This window comes from Loxodonta africana, chromosome 15 (assembly GCF_030014295.1).
Source record: "Loxodonta africana isolate mLoxAfr1 chromosome 15, mLoxAfr1.hap2, whole genome shotgun sequence".
In the NCBI taxonomy this organism is placed as follows: Eukaryota; Metazoa; Chordata; class Mammalia; order Proboscidea; family Elephantidae; genus Loxodonta; species Loxodonta africana.
In genome coordinates, this window is record NC_087356.1 from 73,788,290 (window position 1) to 73,809,257 (window position 20,968).

General features: G+C 40.0%; 1 protein-coding gene across 4 annotated transcripts in view; it reads right to left on the bottom strand.

Annotated features, from left to right (window-relative positions):
• The window catches only part of JHY (junctional cadherin complex regulator), a 77,467-nt gene extending 57,338 nt beyond the window's left edge, over positions 1–20,129 (bottom strand). For 3 of the 4 annotated variants that reach the window (XM_064268368.1, XM_064268367.1, XM_003418201.3), the window contains exons 1-2: positions 19,705–20,129; positions 3,754–4,273 (exon numbers count right to left, since the gene is read on the bottom strand). In XM_064268368.1, coding sequence (XP_064124438.1) covers positions 3,754–4,273; positions 19,705–20,045 — 861 coding nt within the window. In that variant the 5' untranslated portion in view covers positions 20,046–20,129. Of the gene's footprint in view, positions 1–2,598; positions 2,729–3,752; positions 4,274–19,704 lie in introns of those variants that run through there. The other variant, XM_003418202.3, reaches the window with a different exon arrangement.
• Positions 20,130–20,968: the final 839 nt, after the last annotated feature.

Genomic DNA, 20,968 nt, shown 5'->3' on the forward strand with positions numbered 1-20,968 from the left:
CTCTAGATCAGTGATGGTCAATCTTGGCTAAACATTAGAATCACCTGAGAGCTCTGAAAATGCCCTGTGCTTGGACTATAACTTAAATCAGAATTTCAGGGGCCAAGGAATCAGTATTTTTTAAATTCTCTGTGTGATTCCAATTTGAAGCTAAGGCTGAGAATCATTGCTCTGGTCTAGAACAATGGTTCTCAAACCTGAAGAGCTAAAAAAAAAAAAATACTGATGGTCAGGACCTCTCTTAGTTAATTAGTGCTGCTACAACAGAAATACCACAAGCGGATGGCTTTAACAAAGAAAAATGTATTCTCTCACAGTCTAGTAGGCCAGAAGTCCAAATGCAGGGTGCCAGCTCCAGGGGAAGGCTTTCTTTATCTGTTGGCTCTGGAGGAAGGTCCTTGATCTAGGAGTTTCCCAGCATAGGGACCCTGGGTCCAAAGGACACACCCTGCTCCTGGCACTATTTTCTTGGTGGTGGAAGGTCCCCATGCTTCTCTGCTAGCTTCTCTCCTTTATATCTCAAAAGAGATTGGCTTAAAACACAACCCAATCTTGTAGATTGTGTCCTGCCTCATTAACATAACTGCCTTTAATCTCACTTTATTACATCACAGAGGTAGGATTTACAACACATGGGAAAATCACATCAGATGACAAAATGGTGGGCAATCACACAAAACTAGGAACCATGGCCTAGCCAAGCTGACACACATTTTTGGGGAACACAATTCAAGCCATAACAGGACCTCACCCAAAGATTTAATTGGTCTGGGTGGAGTTCAGGAATCACTTTTCATTATTAGCTTCTTAGGTGACTCTAATATCCAGCCAGGATTGTGAAGTGCTGCTCTGGAAATGTCATTTCCCCTACATAAACTTCAAGTCATACAAAAGAGAATAAAGTTTGGAGGTGTCATGGATTAAATTATGTCCCCCCAAAAATGTGTGTATCAACTTGGTTAGGCCATGATTCCCAGTATTCTGTGGTTGTACTCCATTTTGTGATTGTAATTTTACGTTAAAGAGGATTAGGGTGGGATTGTAACACCCTTACCAGGTCATATCCCTGATTCAAGGTAAAAGGCGCTTCCCTGGGGTGTGGCCTGCACCAACTTTTATCTCTCAAGAGATAAAAGGAAAGGGAAGCAAGCAGAGAGTTGGGGACCTCATACCACCAAGAAAGCAGCACCAGGAGCAGAGCGCATCCTTTGGACCTGAGGTTCCCGTGCTGAGGTGCTCCCAGACCAAGGGAAGACCGATGACAAGGACCATCCTTCAGAGCCAACAGAGACAGCCTTCCCCTGGAGCTGGCACCCTGTATTTGGACTTCTAGCCTACTGGACTGTGAGAGAATAAACTTTGTTAAAGCCACCCACTTCTGGTATTTCTGTTATAGCAGCACTATATGACTACAACAGGAGGTAATAGAAAAGATTTATTTTTCACTTCCGTTATGTTTATTGAGCTCTTGCAGTATATTAGACTAGTTACTGTGAAGATTAATAACAAGTACAAACCATAGTTCCTGCTCATAGGGAACATGTTATCTATATTGGCAGAAAAGACCTGCACGTGTTTCATATATAGATGATACAAAAACAACGTTTATCAGTCTATGCTACTGACATATCATTATGTCACTGATAAGTCAAACTAACTCCTAAAAGAATAGAAGAGGAAGGAAATGTATGTTGGAAGAAACAATTTTAAATACAATTAGCAATCAGCCCTGAGGCATCTGAATGTGGAGGGAGTGGTAGGAAAGTTCAGTGGCCATTTCCAAGAATAATTCAAGAGCTTAAAGACTGAGCAAACCTAGAATTTTTAAAAATTTCCTCTGTGGCATAATTAAAATTTTGCTATGGAGTCACTGACAATCTACTCATTTCAATATTGTTTAATAAATCAAGCTATAACTATCAAGAAATATTAGCAGCAATTAAGAAAATCCATAAAAAATTATAATAAATTTTCAAAAATTTTTCCCCTTTTATTATTGGACATAAACTATTTTTTTTTTGGATCTCACTATTTGCCCCTCCTCTTAGATTGGCTTCTTTTAAGAACACATGTAAAATGTAATGAAAAATATGAGAGAAACTACTAGCTATAAACATTTTCTACAGATGCTGGATTGTTGGATTTATTCATATTTTTAAATGAGCAATCAAGCAAAATTCAAAACATCACAAGTTTTATGGAACAAAAAAGTATATTAACATCTGAATTGGGCCAATAACCTTGAAAACTCTGAATTCAGCTATGTTTCTGTTTTGGTAATTCAACTAAATATACCACACCCATTCCTTTGTTTTGTTGTTAGTTACGCAGGCAAAGATGCGACATAATCCTTTAACACTATAAAGGGATTTTCTGAATCAAGGAGAATCATGAATGTTCAGCCACCTCATCCTTCTCCTTCCATCAGAAGACACTTAGAGGTTAGAGCACTTTAAAAGACACCAAGCTGGATTTGGAATAGGTCTGTGAGCATTCATATTTACTACAACAACCTCTCTTTCGTATCTGAAGATGACCCCACATTAGTGGGTGATGAACTTCAAGCTGCTTCCCAGTAGGGTGATGGATTGTACTAACACAGCCACACTCTTTGCTTGTGTCCATGGACTGGTATGATCTTTATTTAAGTCCATGAAATAGAGCGAAGTTTACTGGCTCCAAAAGATTTTGGATCCATCATCTCGGATAGAAGTTACCCTCAAAACGATTGGATAAAGAGGAGAAGGCATTAGTATACAGAGAAATACTAAGGTTTAGTCATACAACATCATTTGCATCAGACAATAAAGGAAAAACAAAACCCCCTGCTGTCGAGTCCATTCCAACTCATAGCGACCCGATAGGACAGAGTAGAACTGCCCCCTAGAGTTTCCAAGGAGCGCCTGGTGGATTTGAACTGCTGACCTTTTGCTTAGCAACTGTAGCACCTAACCACTATACCACTAGGGTTTCCACAATAAAGGATAGGTAGTGATTATTAATGGGTATTGGGAGGGTAATAGAATTGCCTGGAGAACTTTAAAAAAGACACCATATTATACCCTACCCCTCCCACTCCCAACAGAATTCTGAGGTTCTCATCTCACAACAGGAGTTGAGAATCACTTCTGTGTGTGAGTTGCTATTATTGATATGAGTGTCATGTCACCTCCAATGTGTTGAAAAACCCACTGCCGTCGAGTTGATTCCGACTCATAGTGACCCTATAGGACAGACTAGAACTGCCCCATAGAGTTTCCAAGGAGCACCCGGAAGATTCGAACTGCCAACCTCTTGGTTAACAGCTGTAGCACTTAACCACTACGCCACCAGGGTTTTCCCCATGTGTTGGGGCATTAAAAAAGGTTGAGAACCAGCACTATGTTGGAAACAAAGGCAATAAACACAGAGAATCAAAGGCTCAATCCTGTATTTTCTGTATTGGAATACATAGTTTTAAAAAATTCTATACTTCCTTGAATGGAGGAATTTTGGATATAATAGCTGAATTACAATAATTACAGCATTTATGCCACTGATGGCTTTTCTTTTGCTCTTAAGAATTCATGGAATAATTCCACTTACTCTACAAAGAGGACAACGTGTAGTGTATCTCATGGAGGCATTTGTTTTACTCAGCCAGGTGGTTATGATGACATCATCCTCCCAAGGGAAGTGATACCCAATCATTTCAGACAAACACAAATTCCACTTTAGGGGTTCAGAAGAGATCTTTAAGTAGCAGCTACATACCTGTTCTAGGTGAGTTTCCCCCCTTTTTTTGTTATGAAGTTGAAGATAAGAGTCCGTTTTAGGAGTAGGTAATCCTAAAGTCAGCTTATTTTTTTCCACAAAATATTGTTTGGGCTTCCTTCGCCGAGGGCCACGTGATGCCGGCAGGAAAACCTCATTATGTGAACTTGAACTCTTCAAGTACTGAGAAAGGCTGCTCGACTTCTCCTCCTGGTCACTATCGCTCGGCTCGGAAAACGATTGGCCTAGAAGGGCATGACGTTCATAGTTTGAGCTTAAAAATTCACTACCAAGTAAGGAGGCTTCGCTCTGTGGGCTCGTCTTGTGTTCATCGTTTCCACCTGAGGGCTCCACTGAGGTCTCCTTGGAAGGGTAGAGTGGATCCAAAGTCAAATTTTCTGAAGAGCTGGTTAGAGACTCCGGCAATGCTTCCATGGTCAACAACTGCCCTTCCTCTTTCTTATTTTTCCAGTTTGGATCATATCGGAGGTCGGAATATTTATCCTCTACTGGTTGTTGGCTGCCCAAAGCAGAAAAGAAATGGTAAGCCCTTAATTAGAATAAATTCATTCATTATATTCAGTTTGATCATTTTATTTGAAATCAATCTCAATCTTTATCCTATAATTTTCCTTTTATTATCTGTGTGCTAGGAGTTCCTGGGTAATGCAAAGGTTAATATGCCTGGCTGCTAACCGATTCAGGTTCACCAGAGGTGCCCTGAAAGAAAGGCCTGGCAATATACTTCTGAAAAATCAGCCACTGAAAACTGTGTGAAGCACAGTTTTACTCTTACACATATGGGGTCTCCATGAACTGGGTCGACTTAAGGGCAACTGGCTGGTTTATCTCTGTGTCAAAGACATATCCTAGGCTTAAATTAAGCCTACATACTACACATGAGTGCAAAGAAGTTTTACTTATCCAAGTTCCTTAAAATATGGAATAAAAATGGGGGAAAGTTAATTTCTAACTGCCAGAAGACAACTGAAAGACAAACTTCTATAATGTTAAACCAGGGAATCACTGTGGTTTGAGGAATGCCATTAGTTATGCACACCAACAACGGTTAAGTATTTCAGCTGGAGAAGATTAAATTGGATCCCCCCCACCCCCCAACCTGGTAATATACACACTTTGGCTACTTATATTGGAAGGGAAATACAGGCAGGTGAGATTATCACCTAGACAACATTTGCCTCCATTTGCTCCTTTTGGGAGGAAAGCAAGATCTTATCCCAACTGAATACCTACATAGGTTCATCCTTTTCTAAGATTTTACTTCCCACTACCTCTGTCTTTGGAAACTCTAGTGGCATAGTGGTTAAGTGCTACGGCTGCAAACCAAAAGGTTGGCAGTTCGAATCTACCAGGCACTCCTTGGAAACTCTATGGGGCAGTTCTACTCCATCCTATAGGGTAGCTATGAGTCGGAATCGACTCCACAGCAATGCGTTTGGTGTTTTGGTTGGTCTTTGTAGATTTATCAAATGTACTGCAGAAATATCCCCGAGGCTTAGAATCAGACCCTGGCTCACTGAAAGCCTCTTGGTTCCTATTCTCTTGCTTGTCACATTTATGCACACAAGCTCAGGAGACAAGTTAGCAGGCAGCTTATGCTCTGGGACAGCCCAATCTGAACAAATGGCTAAGTATATGGTCTTGCCCGAGGGAAGCGAACTAGTACATGATCTATGTATGACTCCAAATAAAGTCTTCCCTTTTCCCCAAGACAATCTCAATTTGTAAAGTACCCCCTAGCCTTAACCAAAAAGAAAAAAAAGCTGGTAATATGGCATATTTAATGGCCTCTTTGATCTTCAAAAGCTAAATGGGAGAGATTTTCCTTCCTTGAGTACAGTAGATGCAATCCTCTAATCAAAAAGAAAATGTAAATCACCTAGGCTTTTTATGCTATTTGATATTCCCGTTTACAGAGGATATAATTTTATGCTGGGTAAACAAACTAATGGTCCCCCTGATGCTAATTTATTCTTCTTCCTGTGGACCTAGGCTTCTTTGATTTGATGGAAAGCAAAAAGTAGAGCAAAAAGCCAGAACTCCCGTGTCTTGCTAAATTGTCATTTTGAGTTTGTTAGTTCCCATATTAAGATGGAAAACTTCTTGAAATAGGCTGCTCTTCCTTTTCTACCAAGAGAATAAAATGATATTCTCCTCCAGCGAACTGCCTGGATGGTGACGGTCCACATTCGTCAGGATATCTCACCTCCCCCTAAACCCTGTAGAGCTGGCCCTGCCTCTGGGCAATGGCCCATCATATGAACTCAGTATTTCTTAATTTCGAAGATTACCTGTGTTCAGGCAAATGTCTTCAGCAGAACCTAAAAAAATACTCGGGTTTTGAAACTTGTTTCACTTGGCTCTAAAGAGTCATTGGTCCTTGCACATGGGCACAACCTGGACTTGAAACTGGACAGATCCGGACTCAAGTTCTGTGTCCATCACTACCTGCCCTTGCATCAGTTGGCCAATCGTTTCATCTCTGAGCCAGTTTCTGTCATCTGTAAATGGGAATAAATTATATTTGTTTTGTTTATTTCTCAGGACTGCTTACGGATTCAAATGTGACCAGGTATCTTAAAGTGTTCTGCATTTATGCCTATTTGACTTTTCACTATGGTAATCTTGTCTCCTCATCTAGACTCTCAGGCCCTGGGCAGCAGGGACTGCGGGTTATCCTTCCTTCCCCATCCCTGGCCTAGCACTGTGGACTGTGCTCTGGACATAAAGATAATAAATGCTTCTTGAATAAATAACTGAGCCTTTAAAAATACTTTAGTCAACACAAATGTAGCATTAGATGTCTATTTTAAAACACCAGTGGTAGTCAATTAGAACATAAACATGCAGAAGCTTCACGCATCGGACCAAATTAGCGAATGAGTTTAGCTTATCTTGTTCTGAGTTAAACATAAGGTTCAACAGTGGTTGTTTAGGTGGGGGAAGAAAAGATTAAGGGGTATCTCAATGATTATGTTCAAGTAAATAAAGATTTTTGAAAGAAGATTCAGTTTTCCTATATCCACGATATACTGAAAAGAAAAAAATGAATTTAACTTTCCTCATCCATTTGTTCACTTCTGTTTTGACAAAATTTAACTTTCCTCATTCATCTGCTGACTCATTGATTCAATGGATATTTATTGAGCACTTACTAAGCGGGGCGGGGGTGTAGTGATGAACAACTCGGAGGCTGACTCAGCCTCATGGAGGATACAGACAAGGAAATAAGCAATTCATGATACAAAGTGATGAGTGCCTTGATGAAGGGCACCGTGCCTTCGGGACTCAAAGGAGTGACATCTAACCCCGTCATGGGAGGCTGGGGAAAGCTTTCTGGAGGAAGTGATGGCTTAGTTGAGACCTTTGGCGAAGAAGGGCAGGCGTGTGAGCCAGGCAGGGGAAGAGCATGTAAAAAGGACGTGAAAGAGAACGTAACACTTTCAAAGAACAAATTCGGATAGCTGGTTGGAGGAGGAAAGATGGAAGAATACAGCTCAGGATTAAGCAGAGGTGACATCTTGAAGGGCTTTGCAAACTATACGAAGGAGTGTGGGCTTAACTAAACTTGAGGGTTTGGACATTTTGCAAAAAATAGACAGCAAAGATTTTAGTAAGACATAAATACTTCTAGATAGCCAAAGTGATGGCGTTTTGGAAAGGACTACCTTCAGAAGGCTCTAAAGTCTTTTTTGGAAAGCTTTAGAACAGGTAGTCCTCTACTTTAGAGCATTGTTTAGAGCAGAGGCTGGCAACCTTTCACAGGTGACATAGCACATTGGTGATTACTCTTCTACTACATAGTCGGGGGAGGGATGTGCAGTGGTGACTTTGGGGACAGTACATATTATTGTATGCTGATCTAGGGGATGCTAATAGTGACTCCCTAGTTTTTTCCTGAGAACAGTCTGTAAGAGAGGTACTATTATTACCCTCACTTAACAGATGAGGAACCTAAAGCTAAAGAACTTATGTAACTTGCCCGAGGTCACAGAGTTAAGAAGTGGTGGAGTCAGGCTATGGACCGTGGAAGTTGAGCTCTGGGTCCTGGCTCTGTCCGTCAGGTTGCACTGCATCTTGCAACTATTCCTATAGGTGGTAGTGAAACAAGCATTTTTGCAATGTCTGCCTTATATGAGTAAGTCGGTCCAGCCTGCCAGCTCGTCACCAAATCTTGCCTGTGTTCAGGCAGAATACCAGGCATATGAAGATGTGTCGTCGTTAGTTGCTATCAAGTCCGGCCCCCTGACTCATGTCAACCCCAAGCATAAAAGAGCTGCCTGGTCCTACACCATCCCCAGGATTACAGATCAAACTGTAGTGAGCCACAGGCTTTTCACTGGCTGATTTTCAGAAGCAGGTCTCCAGGCCTTTCTTTCCAATCCATCTTAGTCTAGTAGCTCTGCTGAAACCTGTTTGGCACTATAGCAACACACAAACTTCCACTGATATAGAGGCGATGGCTGCATATGACATACATTGGCCAGGTATCAAACCTGGGTCTCCTGAGTGGAAGGCGACAATTCTGCCACCGAACCACCAATGCCCCACTAAATATACAGTGGTATACAAGACAGAAGCAGCCTCTGTCCTGATGGGACTTACCTTCTAGTGAGGAAGACAGGCTTTACGCATCAACTGTAAGTAATTAAGTAAACAGTTAGTGTATATAAAGTGTTGCAAAGAAAACAGGCTTACGTGAAAAAAAAAAAAAGGCTGTTATGGGCATTTAAAATAGGAAGACATAACCCAGTTTATCTCTGAAAATGTTACCCAGTTATTTCCAGATTCAACTGCTAGGTGATATCTCACAGTCAATTCCAACTCTACTGTTCTATGATCCTGTGATAAACTCACAAAAGAATAAAAGAGTAACACCCACTATTTTTTTTTTTTTTTTAGGTAGTCTTTAATGATTAAAGGATATGGATCCCCTGGTTTTCATCTCTGATGGACTCCCTGGCTTCCATCACTGAAGTTATACTAAGATTCAGCGGAAAGCTGGTGGCACTCAGATGGTCCTCGTCTTTGACCAGCACCAGCTTATAATGACATAAAGCCCACAGTGGTGACTATAGGCCTTCCTCAGTCCTATGTCATATCTGGGGTGTTTTGCTTCTCTGAATGATGATAGGGAATATTTTTGGTTTGTGGTATAGCAGTGTGTCTCAGGACAAAGGCCCTAGAATCAGACTGCCTGCACGCAATTCCCAGTGCCCTAGTTACCATGTAAGTGTGGGCAAGTTATTTACTTTGTCTGTGCCTCAGCTTCCTCATCAGGAAAATGGGGATAATAATTGTGCCTACCTCATAAGTTGTTGAGAGGACTAAGTGAACTAACATGTAAAGTGTCCATGTTGGCTGTAAAAACCTGTACCAGTGAGCTCAGTCCCTGCTCGAGGCTTGCTGTGTGTTACACTCAGTAGCCATGGCATAAAACTGTTGTTGCAAATTTGTCCTTTCTGCTGTTGGATCTCAAGAGGTTCGTCTCTCCCCGGGGCTTAAGTTATTTTCAGGGCACGAAGTTGTCTTGTGATGTACTAAGTGGTACCCTGGTGGCCTGAAAGAATTAATACCCAACTTTAAAAATCCAGTTTCTTATCACGAAGAGACTTAGGCACTGTGGAGAATCTATTTAAAATGTAATTTAGGAAATGGGATTAAGAAATGCCAGGGTTTTCACATGATGAAATATTTTAACAACTGCTGAAAGATGATAAGGAAGGTAAAACTGAGAGAATTAAATTATTATAGGACTTTGGAAAAAGCTGCAATCTCTAGCCTTAACAAATTTCCTTTCTTAAATGGAGGTAAAAGCAGTATCGCTCACTGCAGAAAAAGACTGGTGTTTTCAGCAGAACCTACAAAATACTCGGGTTTTGAAACAAATCAACACAATAAATGGTTTTGGCTGAGAAAACTGTTTTTGAGCCAATTCTTTGAAGAGAAATTCTAAGAGTATACATATACCGGATCAGAATCCAAAAGTGTGGTTCCTACGAGAACTTTAATCACACTGCATCATTTATTCCTGCTGAGTTGCATAAACTACCTTAAAACACTCCCTTCCTCCCCTTTCTGGATGGAAAGCATCTGTTGAAACAAATAGTGGTGAGGTTTTGCAATATCACAAGCATGGAAAGCTGTAATACTTCACAGAAACAAATCTAATGGTTGAAACAGAACATGATACTAAAGAAACCCATTGTACCGGGCTTGTGTGCAAAGAAGCTCAATTGTGTTTTGTGGTCCAGGTCACCACATTGGAACAAAATGAGTGTGAAGTGGCCCTTCATCAGCCATCATCTGCACACAAAGCATGCACCTCTTTTCCTCCCCATTTGATGGAGAGGTTACACAGACAATGAGTACACAACTCTTTTGTTACTGTTCAGACAACAGATGCCGACTGGCCTCTTCAGATGCCTTGGTCAGAAATGGAGGCCGAGAGGAAGGGGGAGGAGGGCAGTCTCGCGTGCATACACCAGGATATTTGCTGGCTTTAATGGACCGTATTTGAGTACTTACTCTGCTAACTTCAAACAAAATAAAATCAAATCTCCATTTAATGAAGAGCTTCATAGTCAGCACAGCATTCAATCAAAAAATTACTAAGATTAGAGCGTGTTTCTAGTACAATTAACATGCTTTGCAGTGACAATAAAATATTCAATAACTGGCCATTTTGCCTGTTGAGGGGGTGAATAAAAGCATTGCTGTTAATTATTTAGCTGTTATTTATTTGCCGCTTTATTTTAAGTAGGCAGTTAAATTGAAACTGCACATGTTATTATTGATTTAGGTTTAATTTAATCCTGTTTAACAGACAATTATTCCCAATTTGTATGCCATTAAATCTTTTATGCATATGAACAGCAAATTCAATTTTTCTTTAAGTGTAAAGTTTTTCATGCTTCCTCAAGGAACTATAAAATTGACAATTGTTTCCAAGGATTTCTGAAGCCTATGCTCGTTTTAATCCTCTTATCGATGGCTTTTAAGTAAATAAAATGAAATAAATCCAAAAGATTAAAAAAATCACTTTGGCAAGAATGAAATAAAATGGTCCCACAAATACACTGAAATTGCCTCCTGGAGGTTATTTGCAGTCCAGAAAATGTCATGTACTGCACTTTATTTTTCTAAAAAAACAAAATAAACATTTTAATAGGAAAAGGTGGTTTAACAAACTCAAGGCCAAAGACTGTCTACAGACGCACAGTAAAGTGAAGGGCTGGATTGTTTTCTAGTGAATTTTATTGACAGCAATTATATAATGTAGACAATTCTAACCAAAGTCCCTTCTTTCACTCCAACAAAAGATCTGTGGATGAAAAATAACCAGATATTTGCCTTGAGTTCTTACTAGTCCCAGTCTTGATCCAAGGACAATCTGTGACTTAAATGAATACAAATTACCTAAGGAGGGAATGTTAGTAATTGCAACATAAAATTCTAATACCTCGCTTCTATTAAGGTTACGTTACATGAAACAAAGGCTGCATCTTCACAGGGAAATGCTGTGTGGTGCAATATTTACAAAAACAACTCCTCTTATTCAGTGAGACCTTACAAGGCTAATGACCGACTTTTTTCACAGAAGGCTAGGATGTTCTGTTCATTCTCCATAAATACTGCCTAGAGGAAGAGACTGCTCTGTTGTAATTTATAATGCTTGCATTAACAGCATTCGAATTGCAAGGTAGCTGTGATGTCATCAAAAAAGCAATGGACAGGTCTTGAGATTTTGCCATTGACCAACTGTGTGAATTTGTGCCAGTCTCTTAATGGGTCTAGGGCTTGCGATTTCCCCTTTGTACACTAAGGGGAATAGGCTGACCCCTTCAGAAACCTAACACTAAGAGATCTCTAACAATCCATTCTTTTTCTAGTTGAACTGAGTATATTGTGCAAAACTCAGTAATGTATATAAATGTTGGGAAAATAATTTATTTTAAATTCACTACATTAAAAAACTATAGTCACCAAAAGTTTTCTATACTTACAGACTTGTCAGGGAGTGGAAATAAATAGACACAGTAAAGGTCATGTATTAAGCTATACTCCTTTAGTAACTTGGTTACAATCTTCTTAATTCTCTTGATAAACTCACAGTATTGTAGGTGATATATATTTAAATTATACTTTGTAAGGCTTCAAACCCATTGTTTATTTACTTATTTTAATACGCTAATGCATTCCAGTTTTGAAATTAGCTGGAAAGGAACTAGTGGTCATCTCTAGCCAATACAAGCCAGAAGTCACTGTCACTTTAGCATTTCTGGCGGGGACTCTGCCTTTAATAGGCACGATTCATGCCCCCACACACTTTGTACTGTTCTGATGGCACCATGCCTGCTCCCAAGAGTACCTCAGGGTGAAAGCAAAGCACAGGGTGTGAGTAAATGAATGAACAGAAAACAAATGACTAATACTGACACAAAAAGTCACTTCTTTCATATAACTATTTCTGGGTGATCAGAAATAAATAACTAAATCGCTAGCAGCTATCCCTAAAACACTGTATGAAACCTGGAGAACAAGGTATGTAATATAATATGTCTGAGGAGATTGGCCAACCAATCACCTTAAATGGAACATCTGTCTAATAAACACAATGGAAATCAACGTGGATGAATGTTACTAGAAACTGTTGTCGTCGTTAGGTGCCATCGAGTCGGTTCCAACTCGTAGTGACCCTATGCACAACAGAACAAAACACTGCCCAGTCCTGCGCCAGCCTCACAATCATTGTTATGCTTGAGCTTACTGTTGCAGCCACTGGGTTAATCCACTTCTTTTAGGGTCTTCCTCTTTTCTGCTGACCCTGTACTTTGCCAAGCATGACATCCTTCTCCAGAGACGGATCCCTCCTGACAACACATCCAAAGTATGCAGTCTCGCCATCCTTCCTTCCAAGGAGCATTCTGGGTGTACTTCTTCCAAGACAGATTTGTTGGTTCTGTCAGTTTGCCGTACTGTGGGGGCTTGCATGTTGCTGTGATGCTGAAAGCTATGCCACCAATATTCAGATACCAGCAGGGTCACCCATTGAGGGCAGGTTTCAGCTGAGCTTCCAGACTAACACAGACTAGGAAGAAGGACCCAGCAGTTTACTTCTGAGAGCAATAGCCAGTGAAAACCTTACTAGAAACTAGAAGGAATGAAAGTCAACTGCTGGAAGCTCCCAGAATGTTAATAATTCTATTAGAACTAGCCTCAAATGTCTTCTTTACTCTCCTGAGGACACAGTATCCTTTGAAAAATGTTTATTACTTTACTACAGTTTATAATTTTACATAACTATTTACTCTGGCTCAGTTCAGTCCATCTTGAAATTGTTATATCTTTACTTCAACTAGATAGTAAAATTAAATCCCTTATCGGATTAGTCCTTGGTCACATACTTAGAATCTGCAGTGCAGGCTTTGGAGTTGGGAGAGAATTCAGCTCCATCCTTGTTCCGTCACTTAGTAACTAACCGTATGCCCTGACACAAGTCTCAGAGCCTCTGTTCCTTATCTGCAAAATGGGGATAATGATGCTCAACTAGGAGACTCTTGGAAGGATGAATGAGATCCTATACAGAAAGCAAATAGTTCTACAAATGGTAGCTAATTATATTTAAGTATTCTGGTAAACAAGACCTTATTAAACACATACACTATGTACTGTAGTACTGCTTTCTGATTTTTAAATTTAATGTACAGGGTTTCAGCAGACTCCTGGACTGAAGAGGTTATTTCTAATGCTCTAGGAATTACATTGATCTCTTTCTTCGTGAGTGCCGAGTGTCGTAAGGGTAGTTCTGGAGTGGGTTTAAGGATTATCACATGAAGATTCTCTCTCCACTCTGAATTCATTCACTACAGTCAATGCTGCTCCAATTTCCATTAAGTAAAAGGTTTTCTCTAATCCATATACATTGAACTGTGGTTTGACTATGGTGAGATACAAGGGAGTAATTGCTTTGAGAAGGTTCTAGTGACATCAAAACACAAGAGTAGGGCTCAAGTGATTTGTCAGGCAGCTTTTAAAATTGTTGCTTATAAAAGCAAGAAGAAAGAGGTTTTCCTTTGCTTTAAGGCAAGGCTTTGACTAATTTTTTTGAACTACAATTCCCAGAATGCCGTTTACGTTACAGAAGTGAAAACCTACTCTAATGCCATATTGAGAGTCTGAGATCAATTTTTTTTTTTTTTTGAGTGGAAATTATAGTCTATCATTCAAATTTCAAAGGGAAATAAATCTAAGTAGAGGGAAAACAGCATCGTTTTAGGACCTCTAAATCAGGATTCTAACCATAATGTTGATTTTTGTAAACATTATTCTTTACTTTGAAATATATTGAGCGGTTTTTAAATTGTCCCTGGCTAAAGAGCAAGGGTTAAAGTCAGATCCCTGAGCACCCGACTCAAAGAGAGAAACTTAACATTGGTGAAAATGAGGTCATTTAATGGATCCTTGTTTTTTTGCCTTGGTTTTTCATCTTGAAAGTACAGACAAGAATGCCTATCCATCGCAAAAGGTCTTTTCTTTCCAGTGCCTCCATTTCTGTAAATAAAACTACTAGCATTTATTACCTAGGAGACTATGAATCTTTCAGATTAGAGCTAGAATGAAAACGTGGGTTAGAGCATGAAGCCAGACTGCCTGTATCTTCGGCTCCACCTCTCACTGTGTGCAATAGGTATAATATTCACACACAGACTTATAACATCTCTAAGATACATAATGTCTCTCAGTCTCATTTTGCCACCTTTAAAACAGGATCATTATCATATCTACCTATCAGGGTTGCCATGAGGATTAAATGAGATAATACATGCGCAGTGGTTAGCACAGTGACGGGCTCACAATAAGCACTCTATACATTTTGCTAGTGTTATTAAACCCACTGCCATCGAGTGGATCCCAATTTATAGTGACCCTATGGGATGCAGTAGAATTGTCACATAGGGTTTCTAAGGAGTGGCTGGTGGATTCAAACTGCCGACCTTTTGGTTAGCAGCCAAGCTCTTAACCACTACATCACCAGGGCTCACCTAAATACACATACCTAAACATATATATGGAAACCCTGGTGGCATAGTGGTTAAGTGCTATGGCTGCTAACCAAAGGGCTGGCAGTTCGAATCCGCCAGATGCTCCTTGGAAACTCTATGGGGCAGTTCTACTCTGTCCTATAGGGTCGCTATGAGTCAGAATTGACTCGACGGCACTGGGTTTGGTTTGAACCCTGGTGGCATAGTGGTTAAGTGCTACGGCTGCTAACCAAAACGTTAGCAGTTCAAATCCACCAGGTGCTCCCTGGAAACCCTATGGGGCAGTTCTACTCAGTCCTATAGGGTCAGTATGAGTTGCAATCGACTCGATGGCAAAGGGTTTTTTTTTTTTTTTTTTTAACATTTATATATATATACCTGGAAACCCCGGTGGCATAGTAGTTAAGTGCTACAACTGCTAACCAAGAGGTTACAAAAACTAGTTTTTTTTTTTTTAGAGGTTAGCAGTTCAAATTCTCCAGGTGCTTCTTGGAAACTCTATAGGGCAGTTCTACTCTGTCCCATAGGGTCGCTAGGAGTCTATATATATATATAGATCTATATATAGATATTTGTTTTCAATTAGAGCATTGTAAAATATTAGACACATCCCAAATGCCCAACAGGTGACTGGATAAATACATTATGGTACCTCTATATATGGAATACTAGAATACTGCGTAGCGTGAATTATATCTATAAACACAAATATATAAAGATAACCAACATACTCAAGATATTTTGTTAAACAAAAACAACGAGTTGCCAATCCTCAGTTCAGGTGGATGGAGGGTCATCACTAGCGTCAAGCTGCCAAGAGGAGCCGGTATGGGGGAAGCCAGTGACTTCCGGTTTGAACAGGATCCTTATTTATCTGTGGGGCATCTAGTGGATACTGGACAGGAAGTTATAGGCACACTCAGGAGGTTTGGATATGGACTGTTGTCTCTGGGTTCCAGTTTTCTAATTTATTAAATGATGATGATATTATCTAACTCATAATGTTGTTACCTGGATTGGATGTGATAAAATATAAAGCGGTTCACAGAGTGTTAAAAAGGGGCAAATGTTGTTCTCACGTGCTACAGTCTAATTATTATTGTTAATGATGCATTTCCTTTACTTACTCAGCTTTTCAACCAAGAGCCTGATATGTTTAAAAAGATTATTACAGCTAAAAAACCAAACAAACCTAGTTGCCAAAGAGTATCACCCTAGGGAGCAGTTCTACTCTGTAACACACGGGGCCGCCATGAGTTGGAATCAAGTCAATGGCACCTAACAACAACGAATGTCTAAATTGATCTTTCACTAACAAACATAAAAAGATAAACTCCCAAGTAATCAGGGAAAGGTAATGAAAATTTATAAAAAGATAGCATTTCATAATCTGTCAGAATGGCTGAAGTTAAAGAGACCATGTGATTATGAAGACTGGGGAGTCTCAGGCATCTCTGGGTGAAGCTGAAGACATTCATTCTGGTATGAGCCAGCAATGCCACTCCTGGGCACATATACCCGCTAAAGGAACTCTTGTACACGTACCCAGGGGCAGATATAGAGATGTGTACACAGCATAGTTGGAAATAATGACAAATGGAAACAACCTAAATGCTCATCAACAGGAAGATGGATAAATTGTATGTTCATATAACTGAACTTAGTAGATAAAAATAATGATCTAATACCACGTCTTAAATAAAAAATATGTCAAAATTTCAATAATGTAATGCTGAATGAACAAAAGAGGGCAGAGTAGAACAGATACAGAAATATATATTTATACACTAGTTTTAGACGAACTATGAAGTAAATAAATGAAAACATGGATTAGAAGGATACACACCCATGTAAGAGTATGTATTGGTTACCTCTGAGGACAAAGATAGGAGAATGGGTTTGAGAAAGGGTACAAGGAAACTTTAGCTACAGCTTTAATACATTATTTCTTCAAAATATAGATTTGAACTAAATATGCCAATAAGGTTTATTTTGTATTTTCCTTTGGACTTCTCTGTAGGTTAGAATTTTTTTTATGATTTAAAAAGCCAACATCAATAACAAAACAACAAACATCCCTCTTAGCACTGTGACCTTGGACCAGTTATTTCACCTCTCTTAGCTTCATTTTTCTTATCTGTAAAATGGGAATAGCAGCACATTCCCTGCAGGATGATGAAGAAATTACATGAAATTGCAGGTAGGCCTTTAAAAAGTGATATTATTGCTATTCTTCTTGTAATTATTTCCATCCAGTTCATCTCTTTGAACATTATGTGTTTACCTTCTAATTCAAAATGCACCACCTTGCAGAATAATCTTCCTTAACACTGCTGTCGCTACATCCCTGTCACTGTCCTCTCCAAGAACCTTTTTTCTCTCCTTGTGGCCTACCCAGTCCAGTCTAATCAAGTGTGACTGACTCTCTGAAGCCTTCCTAAGACCCTCTTCTGCCCCCTACCCAGCACCATAGCTGTTCCTCGGGCACAGCACTGACCACTTTTCCTGGACTTCGAGATCCCCTTAGGATTGTATATGCACTTGATTCAACTCAATATTCCCAGTGAAAGAAAGAAGGATGGAAAGCAGAAAGGATCAAAAAGACTCAGCACTCCACTCGAGGTCTGGGCTCGGATTCTGGATCCCACATGAGGCCTTGCTGTGACTGTACCTTTGGGACAAGTCATTTGAGTCCTGTGGGACTGTAATGTGGGGTGGTTGGACTCAGTGACCTGTAACTTCATCATTCCATCCTAACTTCATCATCCCACCCTAACGGCCCCCATAATCAGGCCCTGCTCAATGCACTTTCCCTCCACTCATAACAAGTTCTCTGTGACCAAGCTGGGTTCCCTAACATGCCACATACATGTCACTCTAATTATACTCTTTTATCCACCTCTTTATCTTCAAAACCTTGCTCAAATTCTAGGCCTTTCAATAAGCCTTCTTTAATATACTTGACCCCCCAAATAAAAAAAAAAATTAAAGATTTGTTGGCAGGAAACTTCCCTGATATCATGAAGATGAGACCACATCTATCCAAGATGTTCATCGAACCCCACACAAAGGTAGATCCCAAAAGAAAGTCACCAAGACATACTATAATCTAACTTGCCAAAACCAAAGCTAAAGAGAGAATTTTAGGGGTAAACAAAAAGTCATCTACAAACGAGAGTCAATAAGACTAAACTCGGACTACTCAGCAGAAAACATCTAGGCGAGAAGGCAATGGGATGACATATTTAAAGTCTTGAAGGAAAAAAATTGCCAGCCAAGAATTATATAGCCAGCAACACTGTCTCTCAAATATGATGGTGAAATTAGGCCATTTCCAGATAAACAGAAGTTTAGGGAATTTGCAAAAACCAAACCAAAATTGCAAGCAATACTAAAGGGATTCCCCTGGTTAGAAAATCAATAACATCAGATAGCAACCCAAGACTAGAATACAGGACAGAGTAACCCAATATCAACCCAGATAGGGAAGTCGCAAAAATAAATCAAAGCTAAAACACTGAAAATAGGGAAATAGAGATGTCAGTATGTAAAATATGACAACATTAAAACAAACAAAAAAATCTAATACATATATAACAATTAGTCACTGTTCTTAGCAGTATATATATATTGAGGTACTTTAGTCTCAAAATAACGCTGTAACTATTATTATTTTCACCATTTTAATGGAGGAGGAAACTGAGGCACAGAGAGGTTAAGTGGAATTGTCCAAGGTTACATGGCTAGTAAATGGCAGAATCAGTATTTGAACCCAGTTAGTCTACTTCAAAGGAGCCCTGGTGGCACAGTGGTTAAGGGCTTGCCTGCTAACTGAAAGGTCAGCAGTTCGAATTCACCAGCCACTCCACAGGAGAAAGATGTGGCAGTCTGCTTTCATAAAGATTACAGCCTTGAAAACCTATGGGGCACTTTTATTGTGTCCTGTAGGGTCACTATGAGTCAACATCAACTGGATGGCAACATGTTTGATTTTCTTGGTTTGTTCTGCTCCAGACCCTATGCCTTAACTACCACACTAAAACCTCTTTCTAATCAATAGCTTTTAACTTCTGTACTCTATCATCGAGGTCCCTGGGTGATTCAAAGGTCTGCGCTTGACTAGACTGAAGGTCTGTGGAACAGTTCTCCTCTGTAACACACGGGGTCATCGTGAGTCAATCTACTTGATGGCATAGGCTTTGGTTTTTGGTTTTATACTCCATCATATCATTTAGTGCTCTATTAAAGCTGAGTAATATTGCATTATTTTATATTCTCTTGTATTTTTCCTGTAGCTCATAAAGTTAATGCCCCATAAATACTGTTTATCTGACCTGTATTAATTAATCAGAGTCCCTGGGTGGTGCAAATGGCTAATGTGCCTGGCTGCTCTCCTAAAGATTTCAGCCTGGGAAACCCTATAGAGCAGTTCTACTCTGCCCTGTAGGGTGGCTATGAGTCGGAACTGACTCGACGGCACACAACAACAATAGATATTTGATATTACTGGGATCATACACTATTTGTCCTTTTGTGACAGACTGATTTCACTCAGCATAATGTTTTCCAGATTCATCCATGTTGTAGTGTGTATCAGGACTTCATTTTTCTTTACGGCTGAGTAATATGCTTGCACTACATTTTGTTTGCCTATTCATCTGTTTTTCCATAAAAGAAAGTACTACGGCAAAAAGGATGGCACCAAGCTGTCCTTCGCTGCTTGGAGACCTGTCCCATACCCATTACCAGGTCCTCATTGTCAAGCCTGTCCTTGTTCTCATTTAGAATATTACTAAATGAGGGTAAGGACAGGCTAAATGTTACAGTAATTATCTAACAATCTACTTCAGAAGTCTTTATTTCCTTACACAAGCCAATTCCTTACCTGTGACTGTTGCCATTGGCCTGGGAATGGTGGTTTTCCTCTCTGGCCATCTGAGCTACTTTTCTGCTCGCCTCCTCTTCTGTCTCACTCAGGCTCTCCTCTTGAGGGCTTTCTTCCTCTAAGCTATCGGGTTCCATATTGTTGTCCTGGATTCGGCCCTCAAGTTCAGACTGGGACTTGATCTCTTGAGGGACACCTTCTGAATCAGATTCCAAAGAGTCTTTTGAAATCAGATGTAAATCTTCTTTCTTAGAAGACTGGACTGTGGACCGGGCTTTTAATTTGGTGTGATGGACGGGAGACCGAATAGAGAGTTTAGGGATTACCTTACTACGGCTCATGTTGAAAACTTCAAAAATTAACAAGGGATCCTCTTATTGACGGGAGGAGTTGACTGAATATATAAAGCTGTGGCTCACAAAACATTACCTACAAAAAAAAATCACATTTATATAACTCTGTGACTAATAAAGGAAACCCTGGTGGTACAGCGGTTAAGAGCTACAGCTGCTAGCCAAAAGGTCGGCAGTTCAAATCCACCGGGTGCTCCTTGGAAACCCTATGAGGCAGTTCTACTCTGTTCTGTAGGGTCACTATGAGTCAGAATCGACTCGATAGCAACAGGTATTTTGATTTGGTGACTAATAAGGAGCCCCTGGGTGCTGGTTTGAACCCACCCAGAGGCACTTCGGAAGACAAGACTGGTGATCTACTTCCACAAAGGTCACAGCCTTGAAAACCCTATGGAGCAGTTCTACACTGCAGTGCATCAGAATTGACTCTAGGGCAACTGTGTGTGTGTGTGTGTGTGTGAGAGAGAGAGAGAGAGAGAGACACTAAAAGAAATCTCTGAATGCAAATGTTAATCAAAAATTTAAATGAATAAGGGAACCTTGTTATATTGTCTGTAGGCTTTTGTGTGCAGCCTTTTGTGTGTGTGAGGAAGGCCCATTTGAAAAACAGTTGTATTTTTCTCTATAGAAACTCATCGTGAGCAGTTCATAAACAATCAGAGTAATTGAATGTAGTTTTACTGAGGGATCAAATGGCTGCTTGGAAGCAGATTCCTATTTCTGGCTTCTAAGGTCCTACTACAGACAAGCCTGGGCAAAGCCAAATGGTTACTCATGGACAGTATTTCAATGGCCTCTTTCACATACCTGAGGCAGGCAACCTCAGAGCCCAACCCTTCTAAGAGACACCTGCTCTGGCTTATCCTCCTACACTGAGCAGAATAGGCCACACATTGTTCTGAAATTGTCCT